Here is a 19,192-nt window from a genome sequence, read left to right on the forward strand (position 1 = left end):
AGGTTCAATACTAAACTTGACTTTTTCTCACTACAAGGCCAGTGTCCATGTATAACTATCCCCAAAACAAACTCAAGCCCTTTTCAATGGTTTATGCAAGGTTAGATCCTGGTTGTCCAGTAATTAAAAGTAATCTTAATGCCATTAAGGCTTACATTATTTTGCTTGGACATTAGCACACTGATAATGTCTCTGGTTCCAATTTTCTCCTTTTTTCTGCTCATCTGTCAAAAACCTTCCTTTTACCTTTGATGCAGTTGTCATTTCTACTGGTAGGAATAAGAGCAAGACCTTCTGCAAACAACCAGCATTTAAAAATGTTTTTATTCACCCTTGACAAGTAAAAACTGCAATTCCTTTTAACATGGTCCAACTCATGTCATTTTTCAATAAATTCAGTAAAATCAGACAAACACATACAGTCCTAGTTCAATCCAGCTAACTGTTTGCCCTCCATTTTAATAATACGGCTCCAGCTTAAAATGTGAAAATAAAAATATTCAATGAAAATCTTCTAGCAAAAGTGAAGTGAAGCTAGAAGATTAGCTTCATATAAATAATAGTTGATGGTTATTTTTCAATTTCCCATAACAGCTGTCATTGTTTTAGCACATTTCGAGTACTGCCCTTCAGCATCCTTGACCTGACTCCATTACTAAAGTAAAATGTAACAATAATCATACAAACATATCTGTTTATACTAGATTCAGCTTTACTTTAAAGTATTTTTGATTCAGTCCGTCCTTCTGTTTATCTTAAGGTGTAAAACTTATATTTGCAAAACTTTTATATGAACAAATTAAAATGTTTCACTTCAGGTGCACCTGTTAAGACGGCAGGTGTTTTACTAACCAGTCGAAAGCTTTTACGTTTTAAGAGTAAATAGACCAGTAGATAATGTTGAAGAGGATATAAGATCCAGGAAAGATGACCCTGGAGTATTTGTCTATGGCGTGTGTGTCAATCCAGATGCTGCTGTAAGCCCTGGAGCCAACATGGCCTGTCATCTGGTCAGACTCCATGGCCAGTTCAACCAGCATCCTTTCCCTTCTCATGCCATTCTCCTCTGGCATGCCGTAATTTCCTGTGGTGTTGACGTCCACCTCACTGTAGCAATCTGACATCATGCCAGGGTGAGCTATGCCGCAAGTACATGGCAACTGCAATGAAAGTCAGAAATGTATAAGCAATATAAGTTAGAACATAACTTGCAATACCTGTAAAGAATTAGTAAGGGATAACAGACCTGATAATGAGAAGCTCATATCTATAATCATGACCTTTAGTCAGATTTGTCCCAATGAGATCAAAATATCTGTTTTACAAGAGAGACCTGTCCAACCAGAATCCTGCAGTCTGATCAGTGTCTACTCTCTAAATCTCACTACCTGCTGAATGTAAGCCATCAGAAGTCTGCAGCTTTGATGTACATACCAGGTGAAAGGGGAGGACAAGCAATATAAATGCTTCAAGAATGTCACTGTTATAGGAAATCTCAACCCACACGCAGAATCAGTCAGTGAACAACGAGGTAGCAATGATAAACAAGAGCTGGACCAGCTTGGTCTACTGGTGCAATCAGAATCACCTGGAGCTCTGGAGCTTATCTCATACAAGACTGGACCATCTTCAGCTTACAGAGGATCATTTCAAATTCTTAGAATCTAACTTTTGTAGTGATCTGAAGTGTGTGAGCTTCAGTTAATTAGGACTAATACATGTCTGAGGTCAGGAAACAGGCTGCCAACAGCTCTGCAGACCCCACACATCCTGGACGTAAACCGACTAGATATTTATCACAACAGAACAGTTTGCAACAATGAACCATCAGAGGACCAGTTCTTTTTCCGTGCTGTCTCTGATGAACACAACATGTACATCCATAAACATATTTGTTTTTATCTCCTTTGAAGTTTATTTACGTTAAATATCTGCATGTAATGATTTTGTGTGTACAAAATAATTCAATAAAACTGATTCTAGTTGTTAATCTGTTAGGACCTCAATCAGTCACAGAATCATGAACTTCACCGTCCTTTAACCACAAAGGAAAAGAAAAGACATTTACTTTAAAGAAACTACAGAAAGACAGAACATTAAGAGGCAAATAATAGACTCTAACGTTCAACATTCTACTTAAATACTGTAAAAAGAAAAGATCTGGTTAAACAATAAAGTTACAATGTCAAACTAATTTGTATTCTATATTAGATCTAAAAATGTGACTTAATCCAGTAATAATTACTTTATTCTCTCTTTTTAACTAATAATCTTTCTTTCAAACTGCCAGTTCTCGGAACCTGTTAGTGATAGCACATGGTACCAACCTTCTCCCGCAGTTTCCTTTCCTTGCGTTCCTGGAGAGTAGACAGGTAATTGACAGCAGCATATTCTATGACCGAAAGGAAGACAAAGACGAAGCTGATCCACAGGTAAACATCCACAGCTTTAATATAAGACACCCTTGGCATGGAGGCATTGACTCCGGTGATGATGGTTGACATGGTTAGCACAGTAGTTATACCTAAAACAGAAAAGAAATACAGTTAGACCAAATGAAGTTTCTAACTTTGAATATAATACAAAGCCACAGTCAAAGCTATACAAAGAGGACACATAGAAAATCTCTATGGTGACCTTTCTCCACCAAAACGTCCCATTATAAGCTTCAAAACTCTTCATACAGACAGTACATAAAAATCAGCATTGATTCTGAAAGTCACAGTCTAAACAAAAGCAAAAGAAAAAAAAACAAGTCCAGCTTTTATTTTTGCTCTAAACAGTGCTTAATATATTGTTCTACTTTAGATTACCATGGGTCATTTATGTGCAACAAAGACCAACAAAGACTAACCAAGTGGCACTCTGGCAGGAACAGCCCTGCGGTCGATCCAGAAGGACACCCAGGACAACATGACCATCAGAGTGGCAGGAAAGTATGTCTGCAGCAGGAAGAAGAAGATGTGCCGTCGTAGGGTGAAGTTGATGTACAGCCGGTTGTACCAGCCTGGAGACAAGAGTAAAAAACAATATAGGCAAATTCTATATGAATTGAGACACAGATCCCCTTTTCCCTGCAGCACCTGTACTGCTGTAAAATGCAAGCTTTGTGGTCGTATGGAACTCCTGAATGAGGAACTGAGAGAGAGAAATTCTCTCATCAGTGTTTAAAGACCTGTTCCCTTCCTTCCAGTAGAGCATCAGGTCATCATCCGTATAGGCATCTGAACAAATAAAACAGTATACACAATATATATGTCTGATTAAATTAAATAAACATTTGACGCAAGCATAACAAAAGTGATTATTCTTAAAATTACAAACTGAACAAGTACTAAAATAAACCCTCATGTTATCTGAAGTTCATCAAAAGTATTAGTAACTTACAGCTTTCAATTTCCAGAGAGCACGTTTGTGTGTCCAGAGGAAAACGACTCAGGTCCATGCTGCACATGGCTGTGACTGTGACTCTGCAATCACAAAGCAAGCATTTGTCGAGTCGCAGACGAAAATCTTCAGAAGCCTGAATATTTACTGGAAACAAGGTATTGTGGGAATGTTGAGAAATTCGTGCAGATTTATAAATGTTTGTGCAGACGGGCAGGACAGTGCTGTTTTTCTTGTGACCATCACTCAGTTTTAGGACTTTGCTTTAACCACCATCTATTACAACCAGCTCTAACAATATAATCATTTGACAATGTAAGTGGTTTGCAAAAGGATCTTGAACTTTTCCGTATTTTGTCACATTGCAACCACAAACATAAATATATTTCATTGGAATTTAATGTGAAAGACCAACACAAAGTGTTAAACAATTGTGAAGTAGAAAGAAAATTATATGTGATTCAGAAAATTTTTTACAAATGAAAAACTGAAAAGTGCGGTGTGCAAAAGTATCCATACCCCTTGAGTCAGTACTTTGTGGAGTCACTTTTAGCAGTAGTTCCAGCTGCTAGTCTTTAGGGTTTTGTCTCTACCTTGTATTTGGCTCCATCTATCAGCTCTTTAAAATAGCACATCTAACAGTTTTTTTTTTTGGTTCTTACTTGTTGTTACAGTGCTCTTTACTTATTGGCAATAATTGATTGGCTAAAGTGCTTTACAATCAAACAGCAAGGCAATAGAATAAACTATAAATTCACTGCTTTTTTTCCTCATTTGATAGAATTTTATTGTTTTTCTATCAGAAAGTGTAGCTATCTGGTGATTTTAACTATGAAATTAAAGTTGTGTTTTGCAAAAGAAGATGGCAGATGAGTCACATAGTAGGGAACTCTCTCCAGTCAACAAACTGAAATACTCATAAAGACACAGAACATAAACCTGTAGTGTCAGTGAAGATTAGTGCTGCTTCTTAAAAAGGTCAAAAGAAAATCAAGAAAGAAATGGCAGATAAAAACAAAGACAAGGTTAAATAAAACTCATAAAAATCCAAAGCATAAATAACCCTTGGTATTTAACTTCAATAAAAACAACAGTTTCTGATTAACAAATTATCAGAAGCAGGAGCTTTCCAACTTCATATAGTTAGTTGAGCTACATGTAATGTAGATCTAACCCTCAGCTAAATATTACCCGATCCTTATTAATGGGACAGGATCTCAGCAGGAAGCAGGTTTCCAACAGAAGTGTGTTAAGCCAACTGATTGGAGAGGAGAGGATGGAGTGGTTTGCAAGTGCAGTCAGCAAACTGTAATCATATTCCAATCTGTTTTATTCTGGAAAATATCCAACCAGCACTAGCCCTGACCCAATGCAGATTAACCCTGGCCATTTTATGCATATGTAAGTCTTTCATAATACAGTATATGATCATCCCATAGCAAAGTAACATAATTTCTGACTGCAGAAAAATGCCTCATCTGTTATGAGGGGTTATTGTTTCATCATCAAAGTTAAGCAGAAAAAAAGTGTAAAACATTTAAATATTTCAAGTCAAACACCAGATTTCGTGAAATAATAACCCAGACTTGAAATATCACCATTTCAGTTTTACTTGCATCTCCTTGTCAGAAGGACTTTACAGTACCCAAGTCAGTCAAATTAAAAGGCAGCTGGTCGGCTGCTAATCTTTGCCTGTGAGGATTAAAAAAAATAAAAAAATAGCTGTCTTAGTTCAGGACTTCCTATTTCTCACCAGGATTATCCGGCCAGTCTCATGTCAGTAAGCTTCTCTCTGGTTGGCCTTCATTTTTGCAATTTGATCTCTGCTATTTTACTGAATCCAATTCTGGATCAATGTTGTCTGATACAATTTGTAGCTTATCATCACTGTCCTGAAGTTACATTTGGTTTCATAAAGTTATAGAGGTTTGAACAGGAGGAAACTGGACTTTTTGTCTTGAAGATGTTTCTTGTTTTTAAAAGGAAAGATGAATAAGTTCTTTTTTAAAACTTTAATTTCTGCCTTTGTGGCAGAAAACTTGTGTTTTTTTGGACAACAGTTCCTTCTTGTTTTGGATGCTGTGTATGGTGGAATTTTTCTGCCATATTTCGAGAGCATGCATTTTCAGTCTGAAAGCAGGTCTTTTGTACTCAAAACTTCTGCTCTCTTTCAAACATTCACTGTGCTCTCTCAAACCTTTCTCTTTGCTCTCAAAACTTGTCTCTGCTCGGATCAAATCTCTGCTTGCAAACCTCTCTTGGTACCAAGAAAAAGTACCAAGGAAACGGTACCTTGTCTTGGAACAAAAAAGTACCGTCGCCTAGCAACCCAGTGTTATACTGGGTGTGTTTGTTTCCTTTTAGTGCAGTGTTTCTCACTACCTCCCTGTCCTGCATGTTTTCGGTGTTTCCCTTCTGCCACACAACTGAATTGTATCTCTGGGTGATTAACAGGCTTCTGCAGTGACCATCAAGTGATGGTCATGCAATCATTTGAATCAGCTGTACTGGAATAGAGGCACATCTAAAACATGCAGAGCAGGGGGGCGGTGAGGACCAGGGTTGAGAAACACTGGTGTAGTGGGTGTGCCTGTGTGGCCTTTACTTGAAAAGGAAGATAAACTGTAGCTGTTAACTTCTTACTTTTCTCTAACAGAAGAACTCCTGGATCGGTGCTCTGTCTTCTCAAACCCCCAATTGTTTATGGCAAGCAGATGGCAGCTCACACTGAGCTAGCTTCTGGTTCTGCTGAGGTTTTTTCATGTTAAGGGGGAGTTTTTCCTCTCCACTGTCTCTACATGCATGTTGTGTGAGGGATTGCTGTAAAATCAGTGATGAAGCCCAGGCAATTGCCTGCTGTCATCACATGCTGGTCCAAAAGGTATAAACGCAGCGATTCAATGACTCAATGCTCAGTCTGCTGGGTTCCAGCTAGAAACCTTTTGGGTAACACTTTATTTGAAGGGGGTGAATAAGACTGTCATGACACTGTCATAAACATGACATAACACCTGTCATGAACATGAATAAGCCTTCATGAATATTTATGACTGTTGTCATAAAGTGTCATTTGGTAAATTATGACACTTTTAATACAAAGTTGACATTATTCAAAATGTCTTTGTTATGACAACTTGACATTAACCAAGAAATCATTACTGATATAAATTTGTTATAAAATAATTACTGATTGCACTTTAAAAATTAGGTAACTTTATGTTAATAAGGTAAAGTTTAAACAGTAATGATTTCTTTATGACAACAGTCATAAATATTCATGAAGGCTTATTCATGTTCATGACAGGTGTTATATCATGTTTATGAAAGTGTCAAGACAGTCTTATTCAACCCCCTTCAAATAAAGTGTTACGACCTTTGGTTCTGTTTGATAACTACAGTTAATTAACTCACAGGGTTGGGGAAGTTGATCCATTCAATAGTTCATGATTCTAACATCAATACTGATGTGACTGTCCTCACATGTTTCAGCCTGAAACACCCAGTTCATGATCACAACCCAGGAAAACCGTTTGGATGAAGAGATGAGTAACAAGAGAAGAAACCATGTAGCATTGTACATAAGTACTTATGTTAGTCTTGTGCTGGATTACAATCTACAACAAGTTATTCTTCTACTTTTAATTTCCAAGTCAACAATGAAGCAGCAAATATTTTGCACTCTAATTTCCATTCAAGAAGTCAATCAATTTTATTCCCAGTTCTTGTAACATGGTAATGCAACCAGATCCCATAGGTCTGCCAGAGTGCTTTACTTCACAGACTTGCTTCTTTTGGTCTCATAAAGTCTTGGTCTCATAAAATCTTCCACTAAATGTGTAAACATTTTTATTCTCAGTCAGTTATGAAAAATGCAACAAGACTGTTTTTAATGCTTCAAATGTCATCTAAAGAGGGGAGTGGAGGAGGATTCATTAGAGAAACACACATTTATTGTGTTTTTTCACAATAGAAAACACAATAAATGTGCTTTTTATTGTTGAAGGTCTGTCGCCCTGCGACAGACTGGCGACCTGTCCAGGGTGTACACCAGCACCTCCCAACCCCACTAAGGAACAAGGGTGTAAAGAAAATGGATGGATGGATGGATGGATGGATGGATGGATGGATGGATGGATGGATGGATGGATGGATGGATGGATGGATGGATGGATGGATGGATGGATGGATGGATGGATGGATGGATGGATGGATGGATGGATGGATGGATGGATGGATGGATGGATGTCATCTAAAGAGGGGAGTGGAGGAGGATTCATTAGAGAAACACATTTATTGTGTTTTTTCAAAAAGAGGGATAATTTTTGATTAATCTGTCAATATGTCGCTCTGATATTAGCATATTGAAAAACAGCCAGTTCCACTAACTGACATTATTAAACTAAACTGGATAAAATAAAATGGATTACCTGAGGCTGTAAAGAACTTTGCCGTCGGGGTACACTCGCAGCATGACATTGTCTGTGGTCGTGTCATGTGTGAATGACTTCTTAGAATGGACAAAAAACATGTCAGGTACCCATATCTTCTTCACCAGGCGGCCATCGAAGGTCATGCTCTGGTTGGTGTTGCTTTTAAATGACAAACGATCGTCTTTCCAATAATGCCTCAGATACAAGGTCATAGTGAAATCCTTAAGAAAGGAAATGAAAAATTGCTTTTCATTGTTGCTTCACATAGTAAAGTGCAGAGAGCTGTTTCACAATTACATACCATGTCAACCTCTGAAATTGCATCCAGGCTTTCAACCTGAACATCCACTCCAACTGGGACAGCAGGCCCTAGAAAAACAGGATACAACTGTTTATTTATAAAGATCCACTGACCTCTCATTTACATCAGTGTTATGAAAAGGGTGCAGATGTAACCCAGGAGCCTCATTTGGAGCAGCTTGGATTATCTATCTTTGTTTTATTCCAACTGTTCTGATTTAGACAATGACTTCTGCTTTCTATTGCCAAATCCCCTTAAAAGCTGCTGTGTGCAGATCCCTGGATCCTAAGCACCGAATCGGAGGCATAAGTGCTGTAATCCCAACAGACATGAAACCAACTGTTGTGTGTGTGTGTGTGTATATATATATATATATATATATATATATATATATATATATCAACTGTTTGATATTTGTAGAGCATTTGTAGAGCATAAAAAATTAAATAACACGTGTATATTACTCTACACTCTAAGTTTCTCCAGTCTACATAAGTGTAAAGGGAGCACTGTTAGATACGCATTCTGACTGTTCTTGATTCAGTATGATGCTGTTGTAGTCAGGAGTTGTTCTCAGCAGGATGGCAGATGAAACTGCTACTAACACATACAGTTTTTGCATTTCTTTTGTCAAAATGATCTTTGAGGAGGAAAGAGAGATCAGATCCCTCATTAAAGCCTTTTTACCATGTGAGTATTCCAGTCATTAACCCTGCAGTTAGCCCACTGACAGTGGATTTTTAAATGGTACCTTCAATATTCATTAGCTTCAAATGTAGGGATCCAAATAGTTTGTGGCCTTGTATTAACATGGTCCATGGCCATTTAATGAATTTCTTTATTCATTCCAGGTAGGATGGATTGCTGGTGTAAAGTCAATGTCACAACTCAAGTGACTGTCTACTACCCATCCAGGAGCAGTGAGTACTGCAAGTCAGTGACTTGATGCAATTTGCTGAGCTTCCTTAGACCAGGGGTGTCAAACTAATTTTCATTTTTATTTTGAGACATATCCAGATCATGAACATCCTCGACGGCCGGTTCAGTTCATGCCAAAATGTATTAATAAAACCCATAAACAAACTGTTAAAATATTAATAAATAGCTGCCTCCCCATTTGATGAGTATTTCTTCAAATGAAATCATATTGAATATCTTTACACACTGATGTAATTTGACAGCACACAAATAGCAACGGTTTTGGTTTGATTAATAGAATAAAGTTTAAGAACATAACTGTTATTTTGAAGGTTCAATTTATGTATCCTTGTAGGACATATGTGTCAAACTCAAGGCCCGCCATGTCATTTTATGTGGCCCCCCAGCGTTTTATAGGCCCATGACTGACTTAAAATAGGTTTTGAGCACGAATTGACTACAAACTACATCTCCCATAATGCATTCCGATTGTTACCAGCCAACATTACGGCTTCTCGCCACTAGAGGGCAGCAGAGTCACCTCAAGCTGCTTATTGATTTTCCCAGCGAATAAAACTGAGACGTTGACAAGCTAACATCAAAACGTCCAAGAAAAGAAAAATCGATTTACAAGTAAGACTGTGAATGAAGATGTGCGAGTTGGTGTCAGGGCGGCAGATGGCGCTAGACTTTTTTGTTATCTGTTATCTTGACCGACAACATAAAAAAAACTCGGTCCTGTACTATTTTTACCCGTGAAATTACAATCATATTCACCGTGAATCCAGATCCTATCACAAATTAAGCAGATAAATGTATCTACATTTTTCTCTTAGTGACAAAAAACACTCCAATAACTTTTAATAAATTAAATTAAGCGACTTCACTTAAATTAGCATCACCCTGGAGTCTGAAGGCACTTCCTCCTGGTTCCCATCTGCAGAAAAATCTGCGCTAATTCATCAGTCAGTTGGATCTGTCTGGTCCAAACAGATCAACTGAACTCTGTGAGTGTTTTACCCTGCTCGTAACGCCTGGATTTTTTTTTTTTTGTTGCGTGGTTTCGCTTCTCCGAAACGGACAGATGTTACGTCTGCAGAGCTCCTCCAGAGCGCCGCTCTCCTGGGTATCGTGCACCAAGGGTCCATTTCTGAAATCTTCTGGATGAGTTACTTCCAGCGGTTTTTAATTCTTTGCAGCGGCGTACCCGCGTCCGCAGTGGTTGAGCAGCGGACTGCGTATGTTACAGTCTAATTAACTTTTGCATCGTCATTTATTTCCTCAAGATAAACTGCCGGCTCCTCAAATGGATTAACACAACGTTGCATTCTCTTTAATTTTCTCTGGTCTGTAATGGAGACTTGAATTTAACACTCCATTTCAACCAAAGGTTTCGAATGGGCTTCCTAACCAGAAGCTCCAAAGCGTTATTTAACAATATGAGGTGTTTAATTTATTTTTAACATTGTATTTTCATACATTTTATGCTAGGGGTGCCCAAGTCTAGTTTTCCAGAGCTACTATCTGCAACTTTAGATGCGTTCCTTCTCCAACACACTTGGATCATTGACTCATTATAAGGCTCTACAGAACTGAGTTGCTGCTAATGAGGGAAGTCAACCTTTTGTCCGGGGTGTGTTTTAGCAGGGATGCATCTAAAAGTTGCAGTCTGAAGGACTGCAGCTGGGCACTCCTGATTTGTACCGTCAATGTGGCCCCTTGAGGGTGGCCAATATGCTGAAGTGGCCCTCGGTGAAATTGAGTTTGACACCCCTGTTGTAGGACCACATGAAAACATGGGGGAGTCAGATTTGGCCCCAGGGCCTTTAGTCTGACACATACTGTATGTCTTAGACAGAAAACATTTTATAATTTAAAAAACTAACTGAGCTCACTGTCCTGGTATATCACAAAGATCAGTTGGGATGTGTGCATGAGTGAATTGAAATGACTTTTTGGAAAGTGCCTTAAGACAATATTTGTTGTGAAATAGCACTACATAAATAAATTGAACTGGATTAAATATTACACTAAAAGTTTGCAGACATTCATGAAGGCCACAGTGATTTCTAAGGCAGGGATGTGGTGGCAATTTTAAGTTAGAGAGAGAAACACTAAATATGTCCATTAAACATGTGACCTGGCATATCATCCTGTCCTGTGTAGACTGACTTAAATTCATCACCAAAAGTGTGGCAGATGGTAGAGGACAGTTGTGGCTCTTCTGTCCTGAGCCACATGTTTTATTTCCCTGGAAAACAGAATGTACTCCTGATTTTTTCTGTCTGCTTCTTCTCTGGTTTCTTGATGGCTAAGAAGAGGTCAGTTTTGCTGACCCAAGTAACTATACACTGTAAAACATCTGAGTCACATTTATTTGTGTCTACTATCTTCTAATCTATAAGTCAAATAAATTTAGTGAGGTTTAGATTTTGAACCTAAATGTGAGTTTGTGAAAGACAAACTTAGAGTAGTAAGTTGTGTTAACTTTAGTCAAACCTCTAAAAGGTAATAAACTAGAGTTTTTAGGTTAGCTCTGTGCTGTTTAACAGAATTTATTATCATTTCAGAAGTTTTGTTCTTGTAGTTTGAAACAAGAATTTGAATTATCCCAAAGTAAAATAAGTAGTTATTTTAACTTGATATTAGAGAAATGTGTGCCCTTTAACTAGGTGAAGAAAGTTTTTCCTTGCATATTGTGAAATAATTATTAGGTATAAAACACAGCCTTAAATTAAAACTCACAATTCAAGATTAATGAACTTAAAACACAATGTTTAGACAACTTGTCTCTTGTTGTAAAATCAACTTCATGAACTTTAATTTCTGAGTTAAAACAATACAGTTTTCTTGTTGACTTAAATTTCATGTTCAAGGCAGCAGGTGGATTTTCATTTTCAAATTAAACCACCTTCAATTTTTTTAAAATGTAGGGTTTATTCCTATCTCTATCTTCTAGATGCTTCATGTCATCTTTTGCTTCTGGTTGGTCCAAGTGGCCAGTAACAACCCATATGACACGGTCAGTTATAGAGCCAGTGACATCCGTAAGGAGGCCGTTGTTCACAACAGCTTCTCCTCACATCCTGCAGTGCTTCAGGAACATCCAGCTCTGAAGTTGTGCAGTTCATTCCCAAAGCAAAATTTGTCCTTATTAGGACAAACTTTGCTTTGTCCTACTGCCTCAGTAGTGTTCAATATGCTGCGAAAAATATGGAGAATGTCCCAAGAGAGTCTCTGAGGCCTGGATTAACTGACTGCTTCAAATAAGGAGTCTTCTTATAAAATATGTACTTAGTCTCATTAGCTGGTAGTTTTAGTATCTGTGGAGTCATTTAGGCTATAGCCTTTAACTGAATGAAGTATTTCAAAAACTCCATCTGAGATTATGAATCTATAGAGGAATCCAAGTGAGAGACTTCAATTCACAATGACTCCAGCTTTGAGTCATAGAGCAGATTAAGATGGCAGTTATTGAAATCGAAAGCTACAGACAGGCTGCTCAGTAATTAATCACTGGCTTGCAACAGCATGGTTCCATCGTAATCCCACACTGTTATGTCATCTTCGCCAGCCAGGACTGGGCGCTCTCACTACTATGTTAATAAAGAACCGAGTCTGGAGAGTGTATTTACAGTCGAGTCTAGAAAATCAGCTGGATATTTATAAGCAACACACCTGAAAACACATCATAACCTACGAGTTTCTGTACAGAAGTTTCCAAAAGGTGAGCCGCCTTACCTCCAAACCCTGGTCGCATTGTGAAGTCGTGGTCATCTATCCTCAGCAGCTGCTCTGACTTCGTAGCCCTGGCTTTAGTTATATCTGGACTTCTCTTGAATATTGGGCTGAGAAAAAATAAGGGAAACTTAAATTTTTAAAGAAAGAGTGAGAAAAAATGTCTTTAGGGCCTTTGTTTTATCAACACACTTCCCCTGTTGGGCCCTTTCAGAATCTGCTGGGATTTTAATCATTTTAAGGCCATAGCTGATTTATTTATTTTTTTAAAGTAGGGGTTGTGAGTTGATGTTGTGTCAGAGAGGGTGGGTAAAAATACAACCTTCAATCTTCTGACTTCAAGAAAAACCCTCAACAATTGAAGTTCCTTTTTCTAATTCAGCTTTTCTCATATAATTAGACTGATATTAGAGTAGTGACCTGAACCCACAGCAGTTTCTAAAAATGTGTCAAACTGGGCTACAGAGGAACCAAAAACTAAGTATGTTCTTTGGTGAGCAAACCTAATAACAATTCAACTGAGTCTTGGATGTTTAACATTTTGATACTTTTATTAACTTTTTACTTATTCTTTCAAAATGGCTGCTTCTTCAAAAATAATTTAAGGTGAGTGTTTTCTAGTTCTTTACACATAAAGTTGTTCAACTAGTTCATTGTATTTACCATTATAGCTTTCCATATTGAGGTTGTTCTTCACAGGCAAATAATCTGATGAATTTCCTAATTCTAAAGGCTGAGGAAGGATTATATAGGGTTTAGTGAGAAACATGAAACTGGGCCATCTGTCTCTGTAGATACCAAAAACAATGGTGTGATTAAAATGTTGACCTTATGCCTCAAAGTCCACTATGCTTCTTTAATCTCCACTTTCAACTAGCCTCAGTTATACTCCTAATTGAACTAAAAATAGATAAATACATAAAAATACCTGCCAGTCTTGTGACTGAGTCCTAGTGGAGACATCTCTTGTGTCAATCTGAAATAAGAAAAAAGACAACATTTTATTATGCACTATTAGATAACATTATAGCAATAAGGGAGCTAGAAGAGTAATGGTCTAACATTCATGTATTTCTGAGAAACTCAACAGAATTTATAAACTACAGTAACATTTATGTTGTTTATTAATTTATTTAAATCTCTAACAGTCACATTACATTAGAAAAACTACTTTATTCTTTAGAAAGTAAATACAAATCTAGAACGTTTGGCCACCAAAAAGCACAAGAATGGAAGAGACAGTTGTTTTAAATGAGCCACCCTTTAAATTGTTTTAATGCAAAACATTTGATCTGCTCTATAGAAGCAGCATTAGATGTTCAGCTGCTCTGAAGTCTATTTGACATCTGATTCTCCACTTTGTGATGTTCTGAACCTTTTCAACATGAGACAGATCTGAGATGCAGACAGGCCCAGGCCCAAAGCTCTCCCATACACAGATTTCTTGTTTCACATTAGTCACAGAGAAGTCTGAGTATTGATACTAAGGATCATGTTGGTCTACTGTCCACTGCCATTTACACTCCACATGAAAAGCATATTTCAAGTGTAACCCTGCAGAGTAACTATTGTTAATATGCTTATCAGACACAACTGTTAAGAAAACTTAATTTATTATGTATTCTTAAACCAATAGACGTCTTATTGTTGTGTTAATGGAAGAAAGTCATTAATACTTTTTAATTTGTTGCCATAGTGTTGATGGACCATGGGCCTCTCTCCCTGGGTGGATATCTGTAGATGGGGTTTCCTACAGAGGTCGGTGGGGAGCTGACAGGAGGGCATTTATACCCTGGACAACTCCCTTCACTCACTCCATCATACCTCACATGCAGAGCCTTAGGGTGCAGGCGCACATCACAAAGAACATCACCATAGTTGTGACCACATAAGTTCCTAAGGTTCAGGATGACATGAAATAGAACTGCAACAATTTGTAGTAATCCATTAACCCCATGAAGCAGGCTGCAGCTTCACTGAATAAATCTCCAGTTAAAACCAGTAAAATCGTCTAATCTTCTCAAATCTGAAATCCTCTGACAACTGCACTGCAGGGAGACAGACAGCCTTTGACTGTGGCAGGCCATTAAAATATTTTAAAGATCTTTGATTTGTCCAAGTAGATTGAAAATAGGGTTTTATTTTTAGCCCTTCTTCTGATTGTTTGTTCCTCCAACAGTTGCACCAAAGATACATAGAAATAGTTCAGGAATCTATGTAACAATCATGTCAATACTTGACAGTCAGTTTCAAAAACTACAATGTGTAAAAGCTTAATGGTTGTTCTCATTTCAGAGTCTATTTCTTATTCAGGAATTATATTTGTCATACAGGATTTATTCTTTCCTATTCTCAGGAAAACAACCTCTGTCCCTGAATGTCACCTGACCCGTTATGAGACAGGAAGATGCTAGCAATGCTTCATGATATTGTGACTCTACTAAAGAGTTCATTGTGTGGGTCATTCTGTAATTTTCCCAGCTGGAGAATAAGGAAAGAGTTTTACTCTTGGTTAGAGTTTCCGTATTTTACCTTGTACTGTATTTTGCTTTGAGTTTTCTCTGCAGGGTGTCTGGGCTCTCCTTACAGATGGGGTCAGAAACTTGGTCAGCAGGATGAACTCAGAGTCGAGCCTCTGCTGCATTTTGTTTTGAGTTTAAAGATTATTGTTGCATGGTTCTGTGTGTTTTTTGTTGTTGTCTGTAAGGGTCCTGTCTGGCAGCAGGGCACTCAGAATTATTGTCTGAGTGCCAAAATGACACTCAATAAATTTACTTTCACAAGCTTTCATCATGATGCTCCACTTGAAATATATGTGAAACTATATGTAATGGATACAGAGACAAAGAAGAAATGAGAAAAGAAAGAAAGAAAGGTTGGGAAAGTTTTAAAGAGTTTATGTATTCTTGCAGTTTTTCCTCCATGCACCTTTTCTTTGCCCCACATCTCTGAGCTGCAGCTACATCACAGGATACATGAAGTTACAGTAGATTGAACCTGAGTCTATTTTTGTTCTAAAGTAGGGATCTCTTAAGCTTAATTTTGTGCACACAATCTCTTGGTTATTTACAAGTGCAAGTCAGAAAGACCTGATCACTTTGGGTCTTTCTGGGATAGGCACAATCAGCCTTGAGCTTTTGGTAGCATAATTACTGAGAATTGAGAGTTCATTCCAGATGTCATACTACAGTTCAAGAGTGACTTCAGCTGATTTGATGAAGGCAGAATATCCACTTTCAGATGTGAGCCCAAAATCAGCAACTGGAAGTAAAGACAGTCTACTATTTCAGGATCAGCATCTGATGTGAGACAGGAAGAAACAGGTGGGGGAGATGAGACAGGAAATCAGCTGGGTAGTTCTGAGAATCTGACTGTCAAATAACATCACGATCGAAACACAGCAGGCAGTCAGCGCAGCGGATGGTACGCATACCAGTCCTATTGATTCATTTGGTGGTTTGTGCGTAGAGTGAAACCTCAGCCCCATAAATATGTTCTCCAGTACTCTGCATCTGACACAGAAGGAATAGCTTTTTTCCATCAGTAGAGTACTTTTGTCCTGTTGCACACAGTGTGCCTCCTTCTGTGCCACCTGGGTTATCATACAGCGCCCAGCCCACAGTCACTTGCATCAGTAGAGGTCACAAAGGAGGGTCAAACCGTGCCAGAGGAGACTAATCACAAGGAGGTTTTTTTTTAAACTTCTCTAAAGCTTGTTTGTGTATCTGAATGTCCATTAGAATGTGTCTTGTCCTTAATTCCTAGGATGAAGAAACCTAACCTAAAAACCAGAGTGATGTCTTCCCATGAAGCACTGCACTACCAAGCAGCTGCTTGACAGCAATGATATCCACGTAGTTTTCTTTAAGGATTTCCATCATCAGGTTCTGACGAGCTGAAAGAACAGAGACCAGTCACTGCAGAATGTGAAATGATCATACCTACTGTAGTAAAACTTGTCAGGTCTGTGCTATCTTTATGTGCGGGCAGTTTGTAGTGTCAAACATCAATCACAGAAAATATTTTTGCACCTTACAAGAAGACAAACAATTAGCTTGAGTTGCTTAAAAAAAACTGGGATCCACTCAGTTTTCATCATCACTCTCTCAGCACAGTAGGAGACACTTCTTGCAAATGTTGTGCCCCCTATTCTCACTGCCTGATGCCGGTTGGTGAGAAAGTTCTTGACCCAAAGGCACATTACGTTGAAGGTCCTGCATCATGGAGCTTCACTATCAGCTTCACCAGGATGATGGTATTAAATCCTGAACTGAAGTCGATGAATAGCATCCTAGCATAAGTGTTAGGATGCTGCAGATGTGTCAGGGCTGTGTAATCCCCTGTGGACCGATTCCTCCTGTAGGCAAACTTTTGCCTGTCCAGACCAGCAGGAAGGTGTTTTAGGATGAGCCTCTCAAAGCACTTCAAAGTGACTGGGATTTATTTCAGATCTCTTTGGCCTTTACTGTAGGCTAACTTGTCAGATGACCGGTAGGCAGCATCATGGGCTCTGAGCAGGGACCGCACAGTTCCATCCATCTACAGCTTCTGATTAGGTAAACCCTTGATAGTTTTGGTGGGTAGGACAGCATCTGTGCAAGACTGCACATAAGACAGAACCTCAGATCTAGAGATCTGAGCTCTCTTTAAAAACCTATTATTGAGTTTTAAACAACAACAGTCCTGAAGTGATGAGGAGGCCTCCTCAGTCCAGAACTGAATAGTTCTAATGGCGGGTTTTGAACTACAGATCAGCTGTCAGTAGGTGGGGATGAGTTCAGCTGTGATGTGGTCAGACAGTCCCAGATGTGGACCTGCAGCAGCCTCGTATACACCTTTGATGTTACAGTAGACCTGATCCAGGATATTTTTGTCTGTTCAAAAATTTATGAATTTGGGTAGCATAGTCTTAAGTACTGCTTGAGTAAAATCTCCTCCCACGATCACAACTGCCTCAGGGTGAGAGTTCATCTGTCTGCTTATCGGACAGTAAAGCTCCTCCAGAGCTATTAGTATTAGCTTTTGGGGGAATATAGACAGCAACCATCAGAATGGAGCAGAACTCTGTTACCAGCAGAAAATGATACACTTGTTATATGACAGTGGACAGAGTTTTAGTGGATTGTAAGTTATCCCGGATTGTTTAGTTAAGTACTAGTCCAGAAATACATCCTGTTTTTCAACCTGGTGTAAACAGAAATTGTAGACTTGAGTGGACATTAACTATAGATGACAGACACAGTAAAGGAGACATCACCATTAGATGAATGTAAATGTAAAATCTGTGCTGCATTGTGTTTCTTTCTTCTATTTGTAAAAATGATCAAATGTAAATAAAAAGTAATGCAGTGCCACACTGGGACTGCGACATCTTATAGATGCTGTCTAGAGTTTAAAACAGAGCAAAGCTTTGGTTTGCATGTTAACTGTTTTTTTTTTTTTCTGACATTAGGAAGATGCGACCTTTATTTGTTCTGTGATTTATTTCTATTTAATTGAGTTATTTCTGGAAATTACGTAATTTTGGTTCTATAGTGAAGCACTCTACTTTTCAGAATATTATTGTCAACGCAATCCTAAACCTTCATACAACTGGAAATCAGAGACATTATCTCTGAAATGTCGTTCACTTTGCACTGACCTGATGTGTCTATACGGATGCAGACTTTGCCCTCCGGTGCGCTTGTGTCCGGACACCTCGACCATCCAGAGCAGCACGCTGAACAGAACCACATCCGTATGCATGACGTCCACAGCCACAGCCTTCTGCTCCAGAACGCTCAGATGTGCAGCCTACTCCAGAGTCTGTCAGTGCACAGGCCGGACGCTCCGAGCATGACTCGCACCGAGAACATAGTAAGAATGCATACATAAACGTCAAAGTCTTTAATCTCTTAGACGATAGGGATGCAGTTAGCCTGCAAATCTGCACGAGTCAAATGGCACGGATTTACTCTGTGAGCGCCGAGTCAATAAAACCGCGGAGCACGTTGATCCTAATGGTGAGAGAGGTGGAAAGCTTTGGACAGAGTTACAGTCACTTGATGTCATTTCAGAATCACCACTTCTACACCAACTAAAGATGCATTGTTTTCACAGTGGGTGGGACCCGGAGCTCCCGTGGAAACCCCACGCCTGCAGCAGGAGAGCGCAGGACGCGGCTGACCGCTGCACCTCCACGCCCCTCCTCGTTGATCTTTCCTCAGATTCAGTTTGTCTTACACCAGGACTCGGACCTTATGATCCATGATCAAAAACACATTAGGGCATTGCTTTGCCCCAGTTTGTTTCAATTACCAATAAGTGGTGTATAGAATATTATGCAACAGTTTGATAATCCTGTTGGCTACAGTACGAACAGTGGATGAGTAATTCCACAGGGTTTTTCATCCCATCAGTATATTTCTCTGGTCTACCT

The 19,192-nt window shown here is 38.8% G+C and overlaps 1 protein-coding gene across 1 annotated transcript; it reads right to left on the reverse strand.

The window, feature by feature from the left end:
* Nucleotides 1-305: 305 nt before the first annotated feature.
* LOC106929442 (gamma-aminobutyric acid receptor subunit rho-1-like) lies at nt 306-19,134 on the reverse strand. Its single transcript, XM_015006400.2, has 10 exons — nt 18,416-19,134; nt 13,703-13,750; nt 12,778-12,884; nt 8,119-8,186; nt 7,815-8,038; nt 3,388-3,470; nt 3,084-3,224; nt 2,855-3,007; nt 2,328-2,524; nt 306-1,160 (listed from the first exon to the last, which is right to left on the reverse strand). Exons 1-10 carry the CDS (start codon nt 18,517-18,519, stop codon nt 873-875), a joined length of 1,413 nt encoding a protein of 470 aa, XP_014861886.2. The 5' UTR covers nt 18,520-19,134; the 3' UTR covers nt 306-872.
* Between the last annotated feature and the right edge of the window lie 58 nt (nt 19,135-19,192).

The sequence above is a fragment of the Poecilia mexicana genome, unplaced genomic scaffold (genome assembly GCF_051168715.1).
Source record: "Poecilia mexicana isolate PSO_F unplaced genomic scaffold, ASM5116871v1 scaffold_21, whole genome shotgun sequence".
NCBI classification, from domain to species: Eukaryota; Metazoa; Chordata; class Actinopteri; order Cyprinodontiformes; family Poeciliidae; genus Poecilia; species Poecilia mexicana.

What these genes read in the sequence shown, in the direction of transcription:
- LOC106929442 (XM_015006400.2), bottom strand. Translation starts at nt 18,519, where the DNA reads ATGCATACGGATGTGGTTCTGTTCAGCGTGCTGCTCTGGATGGTCGAG. An exon ending in AATGCGACCAGGGTTTGGAG is followed by an intron (nt 8,187 to 12,777) that starts GTAAGGCGGCTC and finishes CTGTTTTTCTAG; the next exon opens with GGCCTGCTGTCCCAGTTGGA. An exon ending in TCCTGCCAGAGTGCCACTTG is followed by an intron (nt 2,525 to 2,854) that starts GTTAGTCTTTGT and finishes TTTCTGTTTTAG; the next exon opens with GTATAACTACTGTGCTAACC.